Source organism: Oncorhynchus masou, chromosome 33 (assembly GCF_036934945.1).
Source record: "Oncorhynchus masou masou isolate Uvic2021 chromosome 33, UVic_Omas_1.1, whole genome shotgun sequence".
Lineage (NCBI taxonomy): Eukaryota > Metazoa > Chordata > Actinopteri > Salmoniformes > Salmonidae > Oncorhynchus > Oncorhynchus masou.
The window spans coordinates 45,495,440-45,514,468 of NC_088244.1; the positions used below are offsets into that span (position 1 = coordinate 45,495,440).

Sequence of the window (19,029 nt, forward strand, 5' to 3'; positions counted from 1 at the left end):
GCCTCAGCAAAGGTGACCGGTCTGATCCTGATTCCCGGGATCGTCTTTTTGTTCGGCATCCTGCGGCTGTAGCATCGTGTTGGATAGGGGGTACTGTCACGTGTGCTCCCTCTCCGGCGCTCTAGGTCACCATGCTCTCGCGTCTCAGTCGGACTGACAGGTTTCCCGCGCCTCAGCAAAGGTGACCGGTCTGATCCTGATTCCCGGGATCGTTTTTGTTCGGCATCCTGCGGCTGTAGCATCGTGTTGGATAGGGGGTACCGTCGCGTGTGCTCCCTCTCCGACCTCTAGGTCACCATGCTCTCGCGTCTCAGTCGGACTGACAGGTTTCCCGCGCCTCAGCAAAGGTGACCGGTCTGATCCTGATTCCCGGGATCGTCTTTTTGTTCGGCATCCTGCGGCTGTAGCATCGTGTTGGATAGGGGGTACTGTCACGTGTGCTCCCTCTCCGGCGCTCTAGGTCGCCATGCTCTCGCGTCTCAGTCGGACTGACAGGTTTCCCGCGCCTCAGCAAAGGTGACCTGTCTGATCCTGATTCCCGGGATCGTCTTTTTGTTCGGCATCCTGCGGCTGTAGCATCGTGTTGGATAGGGGGTACTGTCGCGTGTACTCCCTCTCCGGCGCTCTAGGTCACCATGCTCTCGCGTCTCAGTCGGACTGACAGGTTTCCCGCGCCTCAGCAAAGGTGACCGGTCTGATCCTGATTCCCGGGATCGTCTTTTTGTTCGGCATCCTGCGGCTGTAGCATCGTGTTGGATAGGGGGTACTGTCACGTGTACTCCCTCTCCGACCTCTAGGTCGCCATGCTCTCGCGTCTCAGTCGGACTGACAGGTTTCCCGCGCCTCAGCAAAGGTGACCGGTCTGATCCTGATTCCCGGGATCGTCTTTTTGTTCGGCATCCTGCGGCTGTAGCATCGTGTTGGATAGGGGGTACTGTCACGTGTACTCCCTCTCCGGCGCTCTAGGTCGCCATGCTCTCGCGTCTCAGTCGGACTGACAGGTTTCCCGCGCCTCAGCAAAGGTGACCGGTCTGATCCTGATTCCCGGGATCGTCTTTTTGTTCGGCATCCTGCGGCTGTAGCATCGTGTTGGATAGGGGGTACTGTCACGTGTGCTCCCTCTCCGGCGCTCTAGGTCACCATGCTCTCGCGTCTCAGTCGGACTGACAGGTTTCCCTCAGCAAAGGTGACCGGTCTGATCCTGATTCCCGGGATCGTCTTTTTGTTCGGCATCCTGCGGCTGTAGCATCGTGTTGGATAGGGGGTACTGTCACGTGTGCTCCCTCTCCGGCGCTCTAGGTCACCATGCTCTCGCGTCTCAGTCGGACTGACAGGTTTCCCGCGCCTCAGCAAAGGTGACCGGTCTGATCCTGATTCCCGGGATCGTCTTTTTGTTCGGCATCCTGCGGCTGTAGCATCGTGTTGGATAGGGGGTACTGTCACGTGTGCTCCCTCTCCGGCGCTCTAGGTCACCATGCTCTCGCGTCTCAGTCGGACTGACAGGTTTCCCGCGCCTCAGCAAAGGTGACCGGTCTGATCCTGATTCCCGGGATCGTCTTTTTGTTCGGCATCCTGCGGCTGTAGCATCGTGTTGGATAGGGGGTACTGTCGCGTGTGCTCCCTCTCCGGCGCTCTAGGTCACCATGCTCTCGCGTCTCAGTCGGACTGACAGGTTTCCCGCGCCTCAGCAAAGGTGACCGGTCTGATCCTGATTCCCGGGATCGTCTTTTTGTTCGGCATCCTGCGGCTGTAGCATCGTGTTGGATAGGGGGTACTGTCACGTGTGCTCCCTCTCCGGCGCTCTAGGTCGCCATGCTCTCGCGTCTCAGTCGGACTGACAGGTTTCCTGCGCCTCAGCAAAGGTGACCGGTCTGATCCTGATTCCCGGGATCGTCTTTTTGTTCGGCATCCTGCGGCTGTAGCATCGTGTTGGATAGGGGGTACTGTCACGTGTGCTCCCTCTCCGGCGCTCTAGGTCACCATGCTCTCGCGTCTCAGTCGGACTGACAGGTTTCCTGCGCCTCAGCAAAGGTGACCGGTCTGATCCTGATTCCCGGGATCGTCTTTTTGTTCGGCATCCTGCGGCTGTAGCATCGTGTTGGATAGGGGGTACTGTCACGTGTACTCCCTCTCCGGCGCTCTAGGTCGCCATGCTCTCGCGTCTCAGTCGGACTGACAGGTTTCCCTCAGCAAAGGTGACCGGTCTGATCCTGATTCCCGGGATCGTCTTTTTGTTCGGCATCCTGCGGCTGTAGCATCGTGTTGGATAGGGGGTACTGTCACGTGTACTCCCTCTCCGACCTCTAGGTCACCATGCTCTCGCGTCTCAGTCGGACTGACAGGTTTCCCGCGCCTCAGCAAAGGTGACCGGTCTGATCCTGATTCCCGGGATCGTCTTTTTGTTCGGCATCCTGCGGCTGTAGCATCGTGTTGGATAGGGGGTACTGTCACGTGTACTCCCTCTCCGGCGCTCTAGGTCGCCATGCTCTCGCGTCTCAGTCGGACTGACAGGTTTCCCGCGCCTCAGCAAAGGTGACCGGTCTGATCCTGATTCCCGGGATCGTCTTTTTGTTCGGCATCCTGCGGCTGTAGCATCGTGTTGGATAGGGGGTACTGTCACGTGTACTCCCTCTCCGACCTCTAGGTCACCATGCTCTCGCGTCTCAGTCGGACTGACAGGTTTCCCGCGCCTCAGCAAAGGTGACCGGTCTGATCCTGATTCCCGGGATCGTCTTTTTGTTCGGCATCCTGCGGCTGTAGCATCGTGTTGGATAGGGGGTACTGTCGCGTGTGCTCCCTCTCCGACCTCTAGGTCGCCATGCTCTCGCGTCTCAGTCGGACTGACAGGTTTCCCGCGCCTCAGCAAAGGTGACCGGTCTGATCCTGATTCCCGGGATCGTCTTTTTGTTCGGCATCCTGCGGCTGTAGCATCGTGTTGGATAGGGGGTACTGTCACGTGTACTCCCTCTCCGGCGCTCTAGGTCGCCATGCTCTCGCGTCTCAGTCGGACTGACAGGTTTCCCGCGCCTCAGCAAAGGTGACCGGTCTGATCCTGATTCCCGGGATCGTCTTTTTGTTCGGCATCCTGCGGCTGTAGCATCGTGTTGGATAGGGGGTACTGTCACGTGTACTCCCTCTCCGACCTCTAGGTCACCAGGCAGCTCGTTATGGCGAACCCCTATCACCATCGCTACACGCACTTGCGGCTCACCTGGACTCCATCACTTCCCTGATCACTTTCCCTATATATTTCACTCTCTTTGGTTCCTTCCCCAGGCGTCATTGTTTATGTTCCTGTGTCAGTTCTGTGTGGTGTTCGTGTTTCTTATTTTTGCATAAAGTTGTGTTTATTTATTAAAACACTCACTCCCTGAACTTGTTTCCCGACTCAGCGCACATCGTTACAATAAGTCAGAGCAAAATGTGTAGAATTGCAGGAAATTAGCTTAAAATACCTTAAAAGAAAATGACTCAAGTAAAATACTACTTGTTTAAATGTAAAATATTAATTGGTTTGAAATATACTTAAGTGTCAAAAGTGAATGTAATTGCTAAAAATATATATATTTTTTAATCATTTAAAATTCCTTAAATTAAGCAAACCAGACGCACAATTCTTATATATTTTTTATGGATAGCCAGGGGCAGACAACACTGAATCATCATTTACAAACAAAACATTTGTGTTTAGTGAGTCCTCCAGATTAGAGGCAGTGTCACGCCCTGGCCACAGAGAGGCTTTTTATTCTCTATTTTGGTTAGGCCAGGGTGTGACTAGGGTGGGCATTCTATATTCTTTTCTCTATGTTTTTGTATTTCTTTGTTTTTGGCCGGGTATGGTTCTCAATCAGGGACAGCTGTCTGTCGTTGTCTCTGATTGAGAACCATACTTAGGTAGCTCTTGCCCACATGGGTTTTGTGGGTAGTTGTTTTCTGTTTTGTATCTGTACCAGACAGGACTGTTTCGGTTATTCTTTTTGTCATTTTCGTATTTAGTGTTCAGTTGCTAATAAATTAATTATGAACACGTACCACGCTGCACCTTGGTCCTCACCTTCTTCTCTTGAATGCCGTGACAGGCAGTAGTGATGACCAGGGATGTTATCTTGATAAGTGTGTGAATTTGACGATTTCCCTGTCCTGCTAAGTACTCAAAATGAGTACTTTTGGGTCTCAGGGAAAATGTATGGAGTAAAAAGTACATTGTTGTCTTTCGAGTGGAGTAAAATTCAAAGTTGTCACCTGTTCCTTAACCCTTTAACCCTAAATCCTAACCCCTAGCCTACCTAACATTAGCCTATCATATCATATGAATTGTAATTCTTAACATATCATACAAAATTGATGGACATCCACAAATTAATACACACCATACAAAGAGTAACATATCATAAACAATGGAGATTTGGTTTTATGTACAGAATAATACGAAATGCTCTGAGACCAGGTTACAGCGACTCATAGGTTAGGCCAAGAGCTGGTTGAATCAATGTTGTTTCCACGTTATTTAAACAAAAATGTAAATGTGACAGTGGCAGTCAGTGTTGTTTAAGATGAGGGAGGATGATTTTTTCATGAACTTTGCCTTATTTAAAACAGCATATTGGATGACTGTCATTCATATTCCATTCATCCAGCTAAATGTAACAGCGATAGGTTTAGGCTACTACACACTCAAACCTTCCCTATACCCATCATGAGGTTGCCAGAACCTAGCCTATGAATGAAAGTTTACAAAGTAGGTGCACACAGGTGGAGAGACAAATTTGATGTGATAAACAGTGACACATGGACAGACATTGACATTCAATACCGCCTTGCACACTCTTGCTAGTATCTTAGTCCCACCAATCTCTTTAAGGGTTGGTACAACCGTTCTGTACTAACTTGCCAGCTACTTCCAGATATCTAAGAGAGAGAACAGCTCACTGAACGTTACTCTCCCTATTGCTCTATCTTTGGTTTCTAGTTCAGAGCGCACACTGGAGGCTCTGGCCAAAAAGTAGGATTGTTCCGAAAGCTCTGACCTCACAACTACAGTCAAGCACCCAAGCTAACTGGCTAACATTGGTTAGCTACTTCCAGACACATAATGAGAAAACACCCCACTCTGACCATTTTACTCACCCTAGCAGAGCTGGTTAGGCTTTTTTCATGTTATCCAGAGCGTTGACTGTAACTGTGCTGCTGGCAACAACTGAATGACGCTTTGTTGCCAACGTTTACTGACACAGAACATGTTCAACGGGTGTTGAGCTTTCAAAAATGCATCAGTTATTATGCTCTCTGGCACACTAAGATGAAAGTCCTTTGTTAATAAATGTAGCTAGATAGCTAACGTAAACTCACCGCATTCCGTACAAATGTGAGTAACCGCAACATTCAAATGAGGCTGCAGTGAAAACGAATGGGACTGTAGTGACTGTGTTGGCATCCCAATCCTGGGTATGAACGACGTTTCTATTCAAGCGTTGATTGACATGGTAATGGACTAACAGTATTGGAGAAAAGATGAAAAAACGGACCCCTCTGACGCTGTACGTTACATCGCGACGTGTCACTACGTAACGTACAGCGTGCATTTGCAACTCATTTTGTGCTGTACAGCCTCTTTCCACCAGGGGTAGCCCTTCTCTCGCAGATTAAAATCATGCTTAACCATATACACTTGTAAGACAACTTCATTATTCATGATTTTTGTCTTAAATGAATATAATTATTGCTAATATTAAACTAATATTTTATGACTTGGGTGCCAATTGCATTTTTTTGCACGTCACTACTGCGAGCCATCATGACACTCAAAAGCCAGAACAGCTGCAGTTCACTTGTGAGGCTAATGTTAGCGCAGCCCTAACACCTTCAAACAGGTATGTGATGAGACATTACATAAACCCTTTATGTTCTATTTACATTTTAAAATTGATTAGTTGGACAAATCGGGTGAAAAAATCTGTTTCTTCACCAAACATATTTCCCCCTTTCAAGATCACTTCGTAAACTTCACTCCCCACCCGACATTTTTAAAAAGACCCGACGAAGCTCATTGCCTTCTTGAATTATGCAGAGATGGGCATCATGAAGGTCTCGTCATTAATTTTGTTGGAAAGGGGAGAAATTGTGCTTTACATTGGTATTGATATTACAGTTGATCTGGAAGTATTACGTCTTTTGGGCGCAAAAATAAGGTCAATTGTACGGATCAAGGCGATGTACAAAAGTGAGTGAGTTTACGTTAGCTAGGTAAAGAATGAATCCCAACGCATGATGTAACATTAGTTAGCGAGCCAGCCAGCTATTGCCAGCTAGCTAGCTAACAGCACACTAACTTGAAATGTAAATACCTAGAATACTAGAACCAGGTTCTATGGTTATAACTAGTCAAGCAAATGTGTCTGAGATACGAAGAATAAGATCATACTCATAACGTTAGCTAGCTAACAGTACACTTGAAATTAAACCACTTTCTTTATTAGCCCAGCATCTATTTTTTGAAAGATGTGCGTATGACCACAAACTTTTCTAAAACCAAAAGCTTACCTTGACTTGGAAGAGTTCCAGTGTTGTGTTGGATAGTCATAGCCAGCTAGCTAACATAGCATCCCTCTGATTCAGCAGGGTGTTTCAGTAGGCTAAACTAGCTAGCTGCATTTGCTAGCTAAATGAAACTGAAAGTGAAAATAAAATGACGGAATCTGTCTCTCTCTATTTCTCTCTTGCTTCTCCTTCATTTAGGAAGAAATGAATTTGTTCAAAACTGTTCAACTATTTTCTTTCTCTCTCTTTGAGTCAACTACTCACCACCCGTTATGCACTGCAGTGCTAGCTAGCTGTACCATATGCTTTTTTTGTACTAGATTAATTAATTCATTCTCTGATCATTTGATTGGGTGGACAGTTCATGCTGCAAGAGCTCTGATAGGTCGGAGGATGTCCTCCTGAAATTGTCAAAATTACTGTATAAGTCTATGGAAGGGGTCAGAACCATGAGCCTCCTAGATTTTCTATTGAAGTAAATGGACTCGGAAGACAGAAGCTAGCTGTACTCCGGCTACACCATGGTGCTACCTTACAGAGTGCTGTTGAGGCTACTGTAAACCTTCTTTGCAAAATAGTGTGTTTTAATCAATTATTTGGTGATGTGATTATATTTAGTATTGTTTGATCTAAAAAGTATCACTTTTTTAAATGTTGCATTTTTATTCCCTGAGGAGGATGGTCCTCCCCTTCCTCCTCTGACTCTACTAAAATGTGATGATGTTGAATCAAACTGGAAAATTTATTGGATTTGCAAAAAGTAATCAACTTGAATGTTTTTGTTGATTTCACGTTGAATTCACGTAAGTTGACAACTCAACCAAATGTAAATCAAAACTAGACGTTGAACTGATGTCTGTGCCAAGTTGATAGAGATGGAGACGCCATAGCCTAGTTTTAATGATCAATCTTGTCCAAATAATTCCAATAACTGACCAATGCATTACGTTTTGTAATATTACAATACAAAACGAATGCAACAAAAGAGCAATTTTATAACCGGCCTTAATATGTTGACTTGTATTGCAGTCGCTTGCACATCACAAGTTACCTTGCAGAAATGTATATACTGTTTTGATTTTCACGAGCCTAACTTTTATTTTTATTGTTATTGGGCTGAAGGAACAGTCAGTGGGTACAGGTTCCGTCGTCTTCGGCTATTCACGTTCAAGCGCAAAGTTGCTTACGATTCTTGGGGAGATCTTGGTGTTCGCCTCTGCGTCTTGCAGAAGGCAGATCTTTCCATCGGCAGTCAGTGGATGGATAAACCGTACGGTCTACATGGGATAAACTTGTAACCTCCACCGGGATGAATAGTAGGCTATTTCATATCGCTGATGTTTCATTACAATATTCTCCTGAATTTGAATGTGTTTAGAAACTTGCCAAATTGACATCTAATGTTGATTCAATTTTGGGCTATGACGCTTCTACCGGTGTTCCCCTCCCGACAAATCATCGACAGAGAGTCACAGTACGAGATAAAAGGGGCATTTTGTAATAAGGGATCCTGTCAATCATAATCTTTTGGATTTTCCTCCACTAATTTACCGCGCAAGATGGATGCCAGCGACGGGCTCTCAGAACACCACATGAATAAGTATTCACCCATTTGAACGCCACCTTAAAAGTGTGAATAAAGAGGGGGACACGTCGAGACGGGGCTGCGGTCGGGAAAGGGAATGAAGAAGCTCTCGGCAGGTGGAGGAGCGTCACTCTGCTGTCTGCTGCTCCTGTGGGTCATCCACTCCCATCGCCTGAGAGAGGGTAAGTGCATAGCCTACATGACGCATGCCACGGTTACTCTACTTACTGTACGCTTTTATTCATGCAAGGAGATGGATCATTGTCTTAATACTGCTATACTGATATTTCAGTGTATAATTATAATTACAGAATAATGTTGTTTTGCTATGTTTTATTGCTTTTTACATAAAATTACCCTCTCTTAGGGTTGGTATTGTAGACCTTTTGTATGGGTTTGTTATGGATTATTTAAGCAGTAAAACCCGAGAAGGTGGTATATGGCCAATATACCACAGCTAAGGGCTGTTCTTTCACAAGACCCAACGCTAGTGTCTGGATTCAGCCCTTAGACGTGGTATATTGGCCATGTACACTCTTTGAAAAAAAGGTGTTATTTAGAACCTAAAAGGGTTCTTCGGCTGTCCCCATAGGTAGAATCCTTTGAAGAACCCTTTTTGGTTCCAGGTAGAATCTTTTTGGGTTCCATCTAGGACCCTTTCCACAGAGGGTTCTGCATGGAACCCAAAAGGTTTCTCGGTGGAACCAAAAAGGGATTTCCCTTGAACCAAAAAGGGTTCTCCTATGGGGACAGCCGAAGAACCCTTTTGGAACCCTTTTTCTAAGAGTGTATCACAAAACTGGAGGTGCCGTATTGCTATTTTAAACAGGTTACCACCACAATTACAACAGTAAATAAGTCATTTTGCATCATACCTGTGGTATATTGTCTGATATACCATGGCTTTTAGCGAAATCAGCATCCAGGACCCAAACTACCCAGTTTATAATTGTTGTTAGGCTACTCAGAAGATGAATATGGGAAGCACTACTACAGTCATGTATGCTTTGGACTATCCCTGGCTATGATGTAACCTTTTCATTTTGCTATTAGGCCTACACTATTATTCTTCATCATGTGCCTTGCGATTTCATACTGGTTTGTACTCATTCCTTGCCATTCCATGACAGTAGTAGCCTTCCCTGTTGAATTATGTATGCGCTAGTGCAATTACACCTTCACTCGTCCACAGAATGGAAAGCAAAACCATGTTTCTCTACGTTACCTCGGCAACGATTTGGAACTCCATAGTCATGTCTAACGGAGAAGGACACCAACGCTTAGGAACTTGGTTATTCACTTATTACTACTGTGTTCATTTTCTTCTCTCTGGTTCACAAGGCAAATGCATACTATGTCCTCCTCGGCTCCTCGTCTCTCAAACCAACAATATTTTATTCCTATATTCATTTCTTTGACCCGAAACGATTGACAAAAGGATGCTGTGTATGAGTCTGTTACAATCCTATTGTTCATTAATTTCCTTGTTACGGGCTGTAGAAACGAACCGATCAATTGAGTTTATTCTTTCACAACCCACTCTAAAGACTTTATAGAGTATAGGCCTACATAAAGTCTGCATATAAACTATTATAATACTATATGCCATTTAGCAGATGCTTTTATCCAAAGCAACTTACAGTCATGCTTGCATACATTTGACGTATGGGTGGCCCCAGCAGTGGTCGAACACACAACATTTGCCATTGCAAGCGAGCTCTACCAATTAAACCACACAAGACCACTACATAGATCCTTCACAAATCATCTATATACTTTATTCAGACTCTATAAAGCCCTGAACTATGGAATACTATGCCCTACGATGCTGATCAAACCTGCAACTTGACCTTTTCTCTATGTAGCCCACAGTAGTTCAGTTTTGGGATAAATTACTAGAATTCTTTTCTCAACCAAACAAGAAGGATCCATAGTCACAAAGATGAGGACATCCTTGGGCAGCCATGTTGATCTTTTGGAAACATTGTTTAGAATAAAGGTAGACAAACATTTTATGCCCACTGACTTCTCTTTCCTTTGATCCCAAGTCGACCACTTGCCTCTACCTCCTATGCACTTGTGGAGATCTGAAAGGATTAGATATGATATGATAGTAGCTCCTAGCCTGGCTCACGTGGTACACAGTGAGGGAGGGCCATGACACACTGGACAGGAGTCCGTTTGTTGGTGCAATATTCCCACAAAAACTGGCTTGAACTTTGATTGGTTCTCCCCCAAAAAATTCCTGGGGGGTTGAGACTAGAGGTCGACCGATTAATCCGAATGGCCGATTAATTAGGGCCGATTTCAAGTTTTCGTAACAATCGGTAATCAAGCATTTTTGGACACCAATTATGGCCTATTACATTGCACTCAACAAGGAGACTTAGTGGCAGGCTGACTACCTGTTATGCGAGTGCAGTAAGGAGCCACGGTAAGGTGCTAGCTAGCATTAAACTTATCTTATAAAAAACAATCTATAATCACTAGTAAACTACACATGGTTGATGATATTACTAGTTTATCTAGCTTGTCCTGCATTGCATATAATCGATGCGGTGCCTGTTAATTTGTCATTGAATTTTTTATTTTTTTATTTTACCTTTATTTAACCAGGCAGGTCAGTTAAGAACAAATTTTTATTTTCAATGATGGCCTGCCACTAAGTCTCCTTGTGGGTTAACTGCCTGTCCAGGGGCAGAATGACAGCTTTGTACCTTGTCAGCTCGGGGGTTTGAACTCACAAACTTCCGGTTACTAGTCCAACGCTCTAACCACTAGGCTACCCTGCCGCCCCAGCAGGCCTTCTTCGCCAAACGGGTTATTTAACAAGCACATTTGCGAAAAAAGCACTGTTGTTGCACCAATGTGTACCTAACCATAACCATCAATGCCTTTCTTAAAATCAATACACAAGATAGAGGATACATGCAGCAGTTTGGGCCGCCTGGCTCGTTGCGAACTGTGTGAAGACCATTTCTTCCTAACAAAGACCGTTATTAATTTGCCAGAATTTGACATAATTATGACATAATGTTGAAGGTTATGCAATGTAACAGCAATATTTAGACTTATGGATGCCACCCATTAGATCAAATGTGGTTCCGTATTTCACTGAAAGAATAAACATTTTGTTTTTGAAATGATAGTTTCAGGATTTGACCATATTAATGACCTAAGGCTCGTATTTCTGTGTGTTATTATCATTAAGTCTATGATTTTATAGAGCAGTCTGCCATTCAAATAGCACTTTCGTGCATTTCCCAGCAGCTCTTTACTGTGCTTCAAGCATTGCGCTGTTTATGACTTCAAGCCTATCAACTCCCGAGATTAGGCTGGCAATACTAAAGTACCTATTAGAACATCCAATAGTCAAAGGTATATGAAATACAAATGGTATAGAGAGAAATATTCCTATAATAACTACAACCTAAAACTTCTTACCTGGGAATATTGAAAACTCATGTTAAAAGGAACCACCAGCTTTCGTATGTTCTCATGTTCTGAGCAAGGAACTTAAACGTTAGCTTTCTTACATGGCACATATTGCACTTTTACTTTCTTCTCCAACACTTTGTTTTTACATTATTTAAACCAAATTGAACATGTTTCATTATTTATTTGAGACTAAATTGATTTGATTGATGTATTAAATTAAGTTAAAATTAGTGTTCATTCAGTATTTTTGTAATTGTCATTATTACAAATATATATATAAAAATTGGCCGATTAATATCGTATCGGCTTTTTTTTGTCCTCCAATAATCGGTATCGGCGTTGAAAATTCATAATCGGTCAACCTCTAGTTGAGACCTCTCATTGTTAGAAATCCAACAGTTGTATTGGAAGGGGGAGGCGCTTGGGGGCTGGGTGTGGTTGTCCATGTGGTTGTTTGAATGAGAGAGACATAGAGGAGAATCAATCAGTAAAAAAGCCCAGCCCCCTTCATTATCGATGCATTATGCCAACAACATCAAGGAGCCTTTCTGGACTCAGAAATCAGGAAGACTTAGAGTTTGAAGTCAGCCAGTCTAAGTAGCTCCAACTTGCCCTCTGATTGATGAGAACTCTATCCATATCCAATCCTCTCAGATCATCACACGTCCATAGAGGCTAGGATGGAGGTTGATTTGATTTGGGATTAGGGCGCTCCTCCAGCATTTGAAGTCTTCTGAACTTTCCCATCACTCAAGTCAGATTCCTCTTAGATAGTATGGACATGAATTCCCTATTGTTAGAATGTGCACAAACACTACATAACCAAGTATGTGGACACATGCTCGTTAACATCTCATTCCAAAATCATCAGCATTAATATGGATTAATATGGAGTTGGTCCCCCCTTTGTTGCTATAACAGCATCCACCCTTTTGGGAAGACTTTCCACAACATGTTGAAACATTGCTGATGGGACATGCTTCCATTCAGCCACAAGAGCTGATGTTGGGAAATTAGGTCTGGCCTGCAGCTGTGTTACAATTCATCCCAAAGGTGTTTGATGGGGTTGAGGTCAGGGCTCTGTGCAGGCCAAGTTCTTCCACACCAATCTCGACAAGCCATTTCTGTATGGACCTCCCTTTGTGCATTGTCATGCTGAAACAGAAAAGGGCCTTCCCCAAACTGTTGCCACAAAGTTGGAAGCACAGAATCGTCTAGAATGTCATGCTGTAGCGTTAAGAATTCCCTTCGCTGGAACTAAGGGGCCTAGCCCGAACCATGAAAAATATAACAAATATTCCTCATCCGCCAAACTTTACAGTTGGCACTATGCATTCGGGCAGGTAGCGTTTTTCTGGCATCCACCAAACCCAGATTAGTCCGTCGGACTGCCAGATTGTGAAGGGTGATTCATCCCTCCGGAGACCGTATTTCCACTGCTCCAGAGTCCAATGGCGGCGAGCTTTCCACCACTCCAGCTAAAGCTTGGCATTGCGCATGGTGATCTTAGGCTTGTGTGCGGCTGCTCGGCCATCGAAACCCATTTCTTGAAGCTCCCGACAAACAGTTCTTGTGCTGACGTTGCTTCCAAAGGCAGTTTGGAACCCGGTAGTTAGTGTTGCAACCGAGGACAGAAAATTATTACTCGCCTCCCACCTTAGCACGTGGCAGTCCCATTCTGTGAGCTTGTGTGGTCTACCACTTCGCAGTTGAGCCGTTGTTGCTCCTAGACAACTTCACAATAACATCACTTAAGGTAGACCGGGCAGCTCTAGCAGGGCAGAAATTTGACACATACTTTTATATATACAGTATCTCAACCACACCTGACTTACACAGCTACTCAGTGCTCCTAGGGCCCATCTCCAACTCCCCCGGAGGCCCCTGGAGGCCCCTAGATGCCTAACAAAGAGAATGTGAGGGATTTTTTTTTATTCACCTTATTTGTTGGATATGTAACAATTATTTACTTAACGAACAGTAAGATATTTCTGTCCTGCTAATACTGTGTTTTATGGTCTCTAGCACCCTGCAGCTAGTCTGGGTGATGAGGACATGGGTTCTACTAGAGAGAGCTTGAAGCTGACAATTGACTTGTGTTGGTTATAAAACCTAAAGGCTTGCATTCTATAAGACAAGATGTGGTGTGTGTGACACAAGATAGAGAGAGCCTGGAAGAGTTAAGAACAACGCCTCATTGTCTCATCTTCCTGGCATCTGGGACACTAAGTAAAATACCATCCTGTGTAGATAACCAAGGTGGCTTATGGGAAGGTTAGAAGTCACTGACGAAACAATCTTGGTATCAGCTATATAAAATCTGTGCATCATCTGCAAAGGCTAGACTCTCAGCCTAACAGTCAGTCAAGACTGGTGGGCTGACGGTCTCATTATGGCAATAATCAATCAATATTAAATAAAGATGATTGTTTGAAGAAATGACCAAGACCGAGTCTCTCTCAGTACTGAATTTCCACGACAAGAGGTATTTGGTCTTGGGTGCCGGGCCGGTCATGAATCCTGCCACGACTGGCTGCGTCGCCTCCCCTCTATAACGGCGCCATCTGTCACAGTGGCAGGGACAGGAAATCAAAGTGCAGTAGCCTGTCCGGCTCACACGATTGGGCCCCAGCCCCACACTAATGGATTGCCTGTCAAGCCTCTCTCTACCCTCGCCAGTTTATTCAACGATACTTTCGGAGATTTCTGTATTTCCGGAGCCAATTCCTACAGTTGGACCAGCAGCTCCACTCTCTTCGTTTTGTTAACCTAAGCACCTTTGTTTTGGACGTGGGTTCGAGGACAGGGTGGAGATAGAGAGATGTTCTCTGATTAATGAGGTGGAGGTAGTTGTTGTTCTGACTATATCGGCATCGTAAGGTGGTGATGATGGAATGGTAAGTTTGTCACTTTAGCTGTGTGCTGTAGCCAACTATGTCCAGCCTATTAAGTCAATTTAAAGCTATCAGCTCAATGGAAAAGGCTTTGTAAAGTTTATAGAGAGATTTTAGTCTTCTCCGGCAGCTCAGTTCAGTGGTGACAAGTCACAGTGAGGATGATTTTGATGTAAGTAAACCACTACTCCTGTTTGAAGTCGTATACCTACGGGGATGTTTATGGAAAAATGAAAATGTTTTTACAGCAAAATCAATCAAGGCCCATATTTTACAGCTCCCTGAAAAGGAATTCTATTTTGCAGCAACTGTTTGCCTCCCTTGCGGTTGAGTTTGTAGTTATTTTCTAAGTGTAGTGCATTGGAGTTTAAAATTCTTGATGTTAGGGAGAGTGTGGGTGGAAAGTGTAAATATTATCAGTAATTGTCCTCGTCTTTTCCTTCCATAGTATTTTTAAAATCATTTTATTCCATGAAAAGCGCTCCTTCCTGCATTTTAAAGGGTTAGTTTACCCAAATGACTTCATCACAAAAATGCCTCCTTACCTAAGAAAAGTAGTGTATTGCAATCCACAATCTGGGCTTAGACTACTTTTCAGAAACAAGCATTGATGACCAAAAACCAAAGAGATTGAATGGCCCCAGCATGCTCTTGGGCGTTATGAGTAGGGGTAAATCCCTTTGAATTTAATCACGTTTTGACAACACTCCTTTTGATTTGAACAAAACCTCTGCCCATTGTAGAAGTGCACTTCAAGTTACTTTTTGGACCTGAATGCCAAAACATTCAAGAGATAAATGCACTCAAAGTTGATTCCTTTTATACATGTCTTCATCACTGGAAAATATAAATGTTGAGATTTATGTTAATTAAAGCTTACAAACAGGGTTGTCAAACTACCTTATAATTTCTTGAAATAAACAATGTTTTTCAAATTTGCATATGTTGTAGCTTGATCCTATTTTATCTGATGTTCTTGACTAAGATGGTTGGAGGTCTAGACATCAGAGAATGTTGACTTGAATGGGAATATCTGGATAAGAGCGTCTGCTAAATGACTTAAATGTAAATGTAAATATCTGTTGTTTTAAAATAAACTGTCAATCCTCTATAGGAAACCTGTTGAAATCCCAGAAATATAGATAATAGATAGACATTAACATTTAAGTTGACATTGACCAATGGATGGACTGATGGCAATTTCAATGGTGCACCAGCTAAATTGCAGGGATAGGTCCATTCTATGAATTATATTTCTATGATTGAAATGACACACACTGCATTCAACAACATGTTGTGTCTCAACCGATGGTGGCAAAATACAAAAAAACAAAAAAATCAAAGCCTACGCATTTCTTTTTATAACTGCCCATACCATAACCCCACCACCACCATGGGGAATTCTGTTCACAATGTTTACATCAGCAAGCCGCTCGACCACACAACGCCATACACATGGTCTGCGGTTGTGAGGCCGGTTAGACCTACTGCCAAATTCTCTAAATTACGTTGGAGGTGGCATAAGGTAGAGAAATTAACATTTAATTCTCTGGCAACCACTCTGGTGGACATTCCTGCAGTCAGCATGCCAATTGCACTCTCCCTCAACACTTGAGATATCTGTGGCATTGTGTTGTGTGACATTTTATTGTCTCCCGCACAAGGTGCATCTGTGTAATTATCATGCTATTTAATCAGCTTCTTGATATGCATGTCAGGTAGATAGATTATCTTGGCAAAGGAGAAATGCTCACTAACTGGGATGTAAACAAATGTATTCATAACATTTGAGAGAAATAACCTTTTTGTGCAAATGGAACATTTCTGGGATATTTTATTTAAACCGTTTTACTTTCCAGTGATGAAGACATGGATGTCTCATGGTAGTGTGGGGTATGCAAATGGTCAACTTTGACCACCTTTATCACCTTAATATTCTGGCATTCAGGTCCAAAAAGTAACTTGCTGACCACTTCTTCTATGGGTAAACACGTATGGAAAGTTTTGTTTAAAACAAAAGGGATGCTGTCAAAAAGTGATTGACTTCAAATGAATTTACCTGTAGGCTATGAGAACATACTTTTATTTTCATTCACAAATCACCCAAAAATAAATCCAGTGACTCCCCAATATCCCAATTTTTGCTACCCATGAGTGAGAAACCTACATACCTGTCACGCCTTGGTCTTAGTATTTTGTGTTTTAGTTTATTAGTAGTCAGACCAGGGTGTGACATGGGTTTATTATGTATTGTAGTTTCGTATTGGGGTTTTTAGTATTTGGGATTGTAGCTGATTAGGGGTGTGTGTGTTTAATAGGTTTGGCTGCCTGAGGCGGTTCTCAATCAGAGTCAGGTGATTCTCGTTGTCTCTGATTGGGAACCGTATTTAGGTAGCCTGGTTTTCGCTTTGCATTTCGTGGGTGATTGTTCCTGTCTCTGTGTTAGTTTCACCAGTCAGGCTGTAATAGGTTTCACGTTCCGTTTGTTGTTTTGTATTTATTTGTCATTCATGTATATTTCGTTTTGTTTGTTTCACTATTAAACATGAGTAACCTACACGCTGCATTTCGGTCCGACTCTCTTTCAACAAAAGAAGAACGCCGTTACAATACCAAGTATAGGCCATATATTTGTGTTCATGTTGTAGAAAATTGCAGTAGTGTTGAACATAGCAGTTCAGATCCCAGTCCCAACTACTTAAAGGACAATTTGTGCTTTTGGTATTTGTCCAGTAGGTTTCCTCGATGAGAAAGCCCAAACAATTCCCAACTCAGCAAGTAGAGCTCTTAGGACAAACTGAAACACTCAAAGATATAGGTTATGCTACGCACTCCAAACTGTATCAGACATGCGTGTCCTGTTCTGGACTATTCAGCATGAGTGTGGGGTGCTAAGAGGTACCGTATTTTAAAAACAATCATGTTCATAACAGGGCAGTACGTTACTCTTTAGGTGTCCACAAGTTTGCACCTATTCTTGCAATAACTGGGGACACGGGCTGGGAACCCTGTGAGGTGAGGTGGAATGCGTGTATGGCAGACTTTGGAATAGACTGTTGGATATGCCAACTGCCAGAATAGCTAGTAAAGTTTTTCAAAGAAATAGAGAATGAAACACATTTGATCCTCTATTGACCTTTCTACCATGATATACACTTGCGCTTATTCCAGAAAGCACACCAGATATACCCTAGCATTATGTGGCTCTTGCACAGCGCAAACGGGCTCTAACCAGAATAGAAAGAGTAGGAGGCCCCGGTGCACAACTGAGCAAGAGGACAAGTACATTTGAGTGTCTAGTTTGAGAAACAGACGACTCACCAGCCCTCAACTGGCAGCTTCATTAAATAGTACTAAAACACCAGTTTCAACAGCAACAGTGAAGAGGCCACTCCAGGATGCTGGCCTTCTAGGCAGCAAATGTACTTGTCCTCTTGCTCAGTTGTGCACCGGGGCCTCTCACTCCTCTTTCTATTCTGGTTAGAGCCAAGTTGTGCTGTTCTGTGAAGGGAGTAGTACACAGCGTTGTACCAGATCTTCAGTTTCTTGGCAATTTCTCCCATGGAATAGCCTTCATTTCTCAGAACAAGAATAGGCTGATGAGTTTCAGAAGAAAGTCCTTTGTTTCTGGCCATTTTGAGCCTGTAATCAAACGCACAAATGCTGATGCTCTAGATACTCAGCTAGTCGAAAGAAGGCACGTTTTATCGCTCCTTTAATCAGCACAACAGTTTTCACCTGTGCTAACATAATTGCAAAATGGTTTTCTAATGATCAATTAGCCTTTTAAAATGATAAACTTGGATTAGCTAACACAGCGTGCCATTGGAACACAGGAGTGATGGTTGCTGATAATGGGTCTCTATATGCCTTTTAATTCCATTAAAAATCAGCCGTTTCCAGCTACAATAGTCATTTAAAACATTAACATTGTAATTCGGATCAATTTGATGTTATTTTAATTGACAAAAAAACAAGGACATTTCTAAGTCACCCCAAACTTTTGAACGTTAGTGTATGTGTATATATGCGGTGTGGATGTATACAGTGTGTATATATGTAGTGTGTATGTATATATGTAAGTACATTATTTTATTGCTCTAGGGATGTAATCCAAACTTTTGAACGTTAGTGTGTGTGTATATATACAGTATGTATGTATACAGTGCGTATGTATACAGTGTGTATGTATGTATGTTATTTTACTGCTCTAGGGATGTAATTATCGTTTGGATAACATTATTTACTATTGATTGTTTTTTTCACTCTATGTGATGTGCAATGCAGAGAAAGCCAGAAGAAGAATGATCATTAATTACCATAGTGAACTGTAATGTTTGTTTGTGTCAATTAATCCCATAAGGGATGGGTTGCCAAATGGTGATTTGACACGAAAACAAAATGTCAGTCATTCATAAAATGTATTCAGTACAAAATTATAATAATACTTTGAAAAAAGTTTATAAAAAAAAACTATTACTAAATACCAACGGTGAAAGTAAATGTAATGTATTGTGCACCAAAACATTTTATTGGCCTACTCCTAGAATTTAATGTAGAATCCGTATTAGTTCA

General features: G+C 43.2%; 1 protein-coding gene across 1 annotated transcript in view; it reads left to right on the plus strand.

Moving 5' to 3' along the window:
- The first annotated feature begins 7,748 nt into the window (after nt 1–7,748).
- LOC135527612 (chemokine-like protein TAFA-5) overlaps nt 7,749–19,029 on the plus strand; it is a 61,586-nt gene continuing 50,305 nt past the window's right edge. The window contains exon 1 of the mRNA XM_064956104.1: nt 7,749–8,304. Within this exon, the coding sequence (XP_064812176.1) occupies nt 8,220–8,304 (85 nt within the window). The 5' untranslated portion in view covers nt 7,749–8,219. The remainder of the gene's footprint in view (nt 8,305–19,029) is intronic.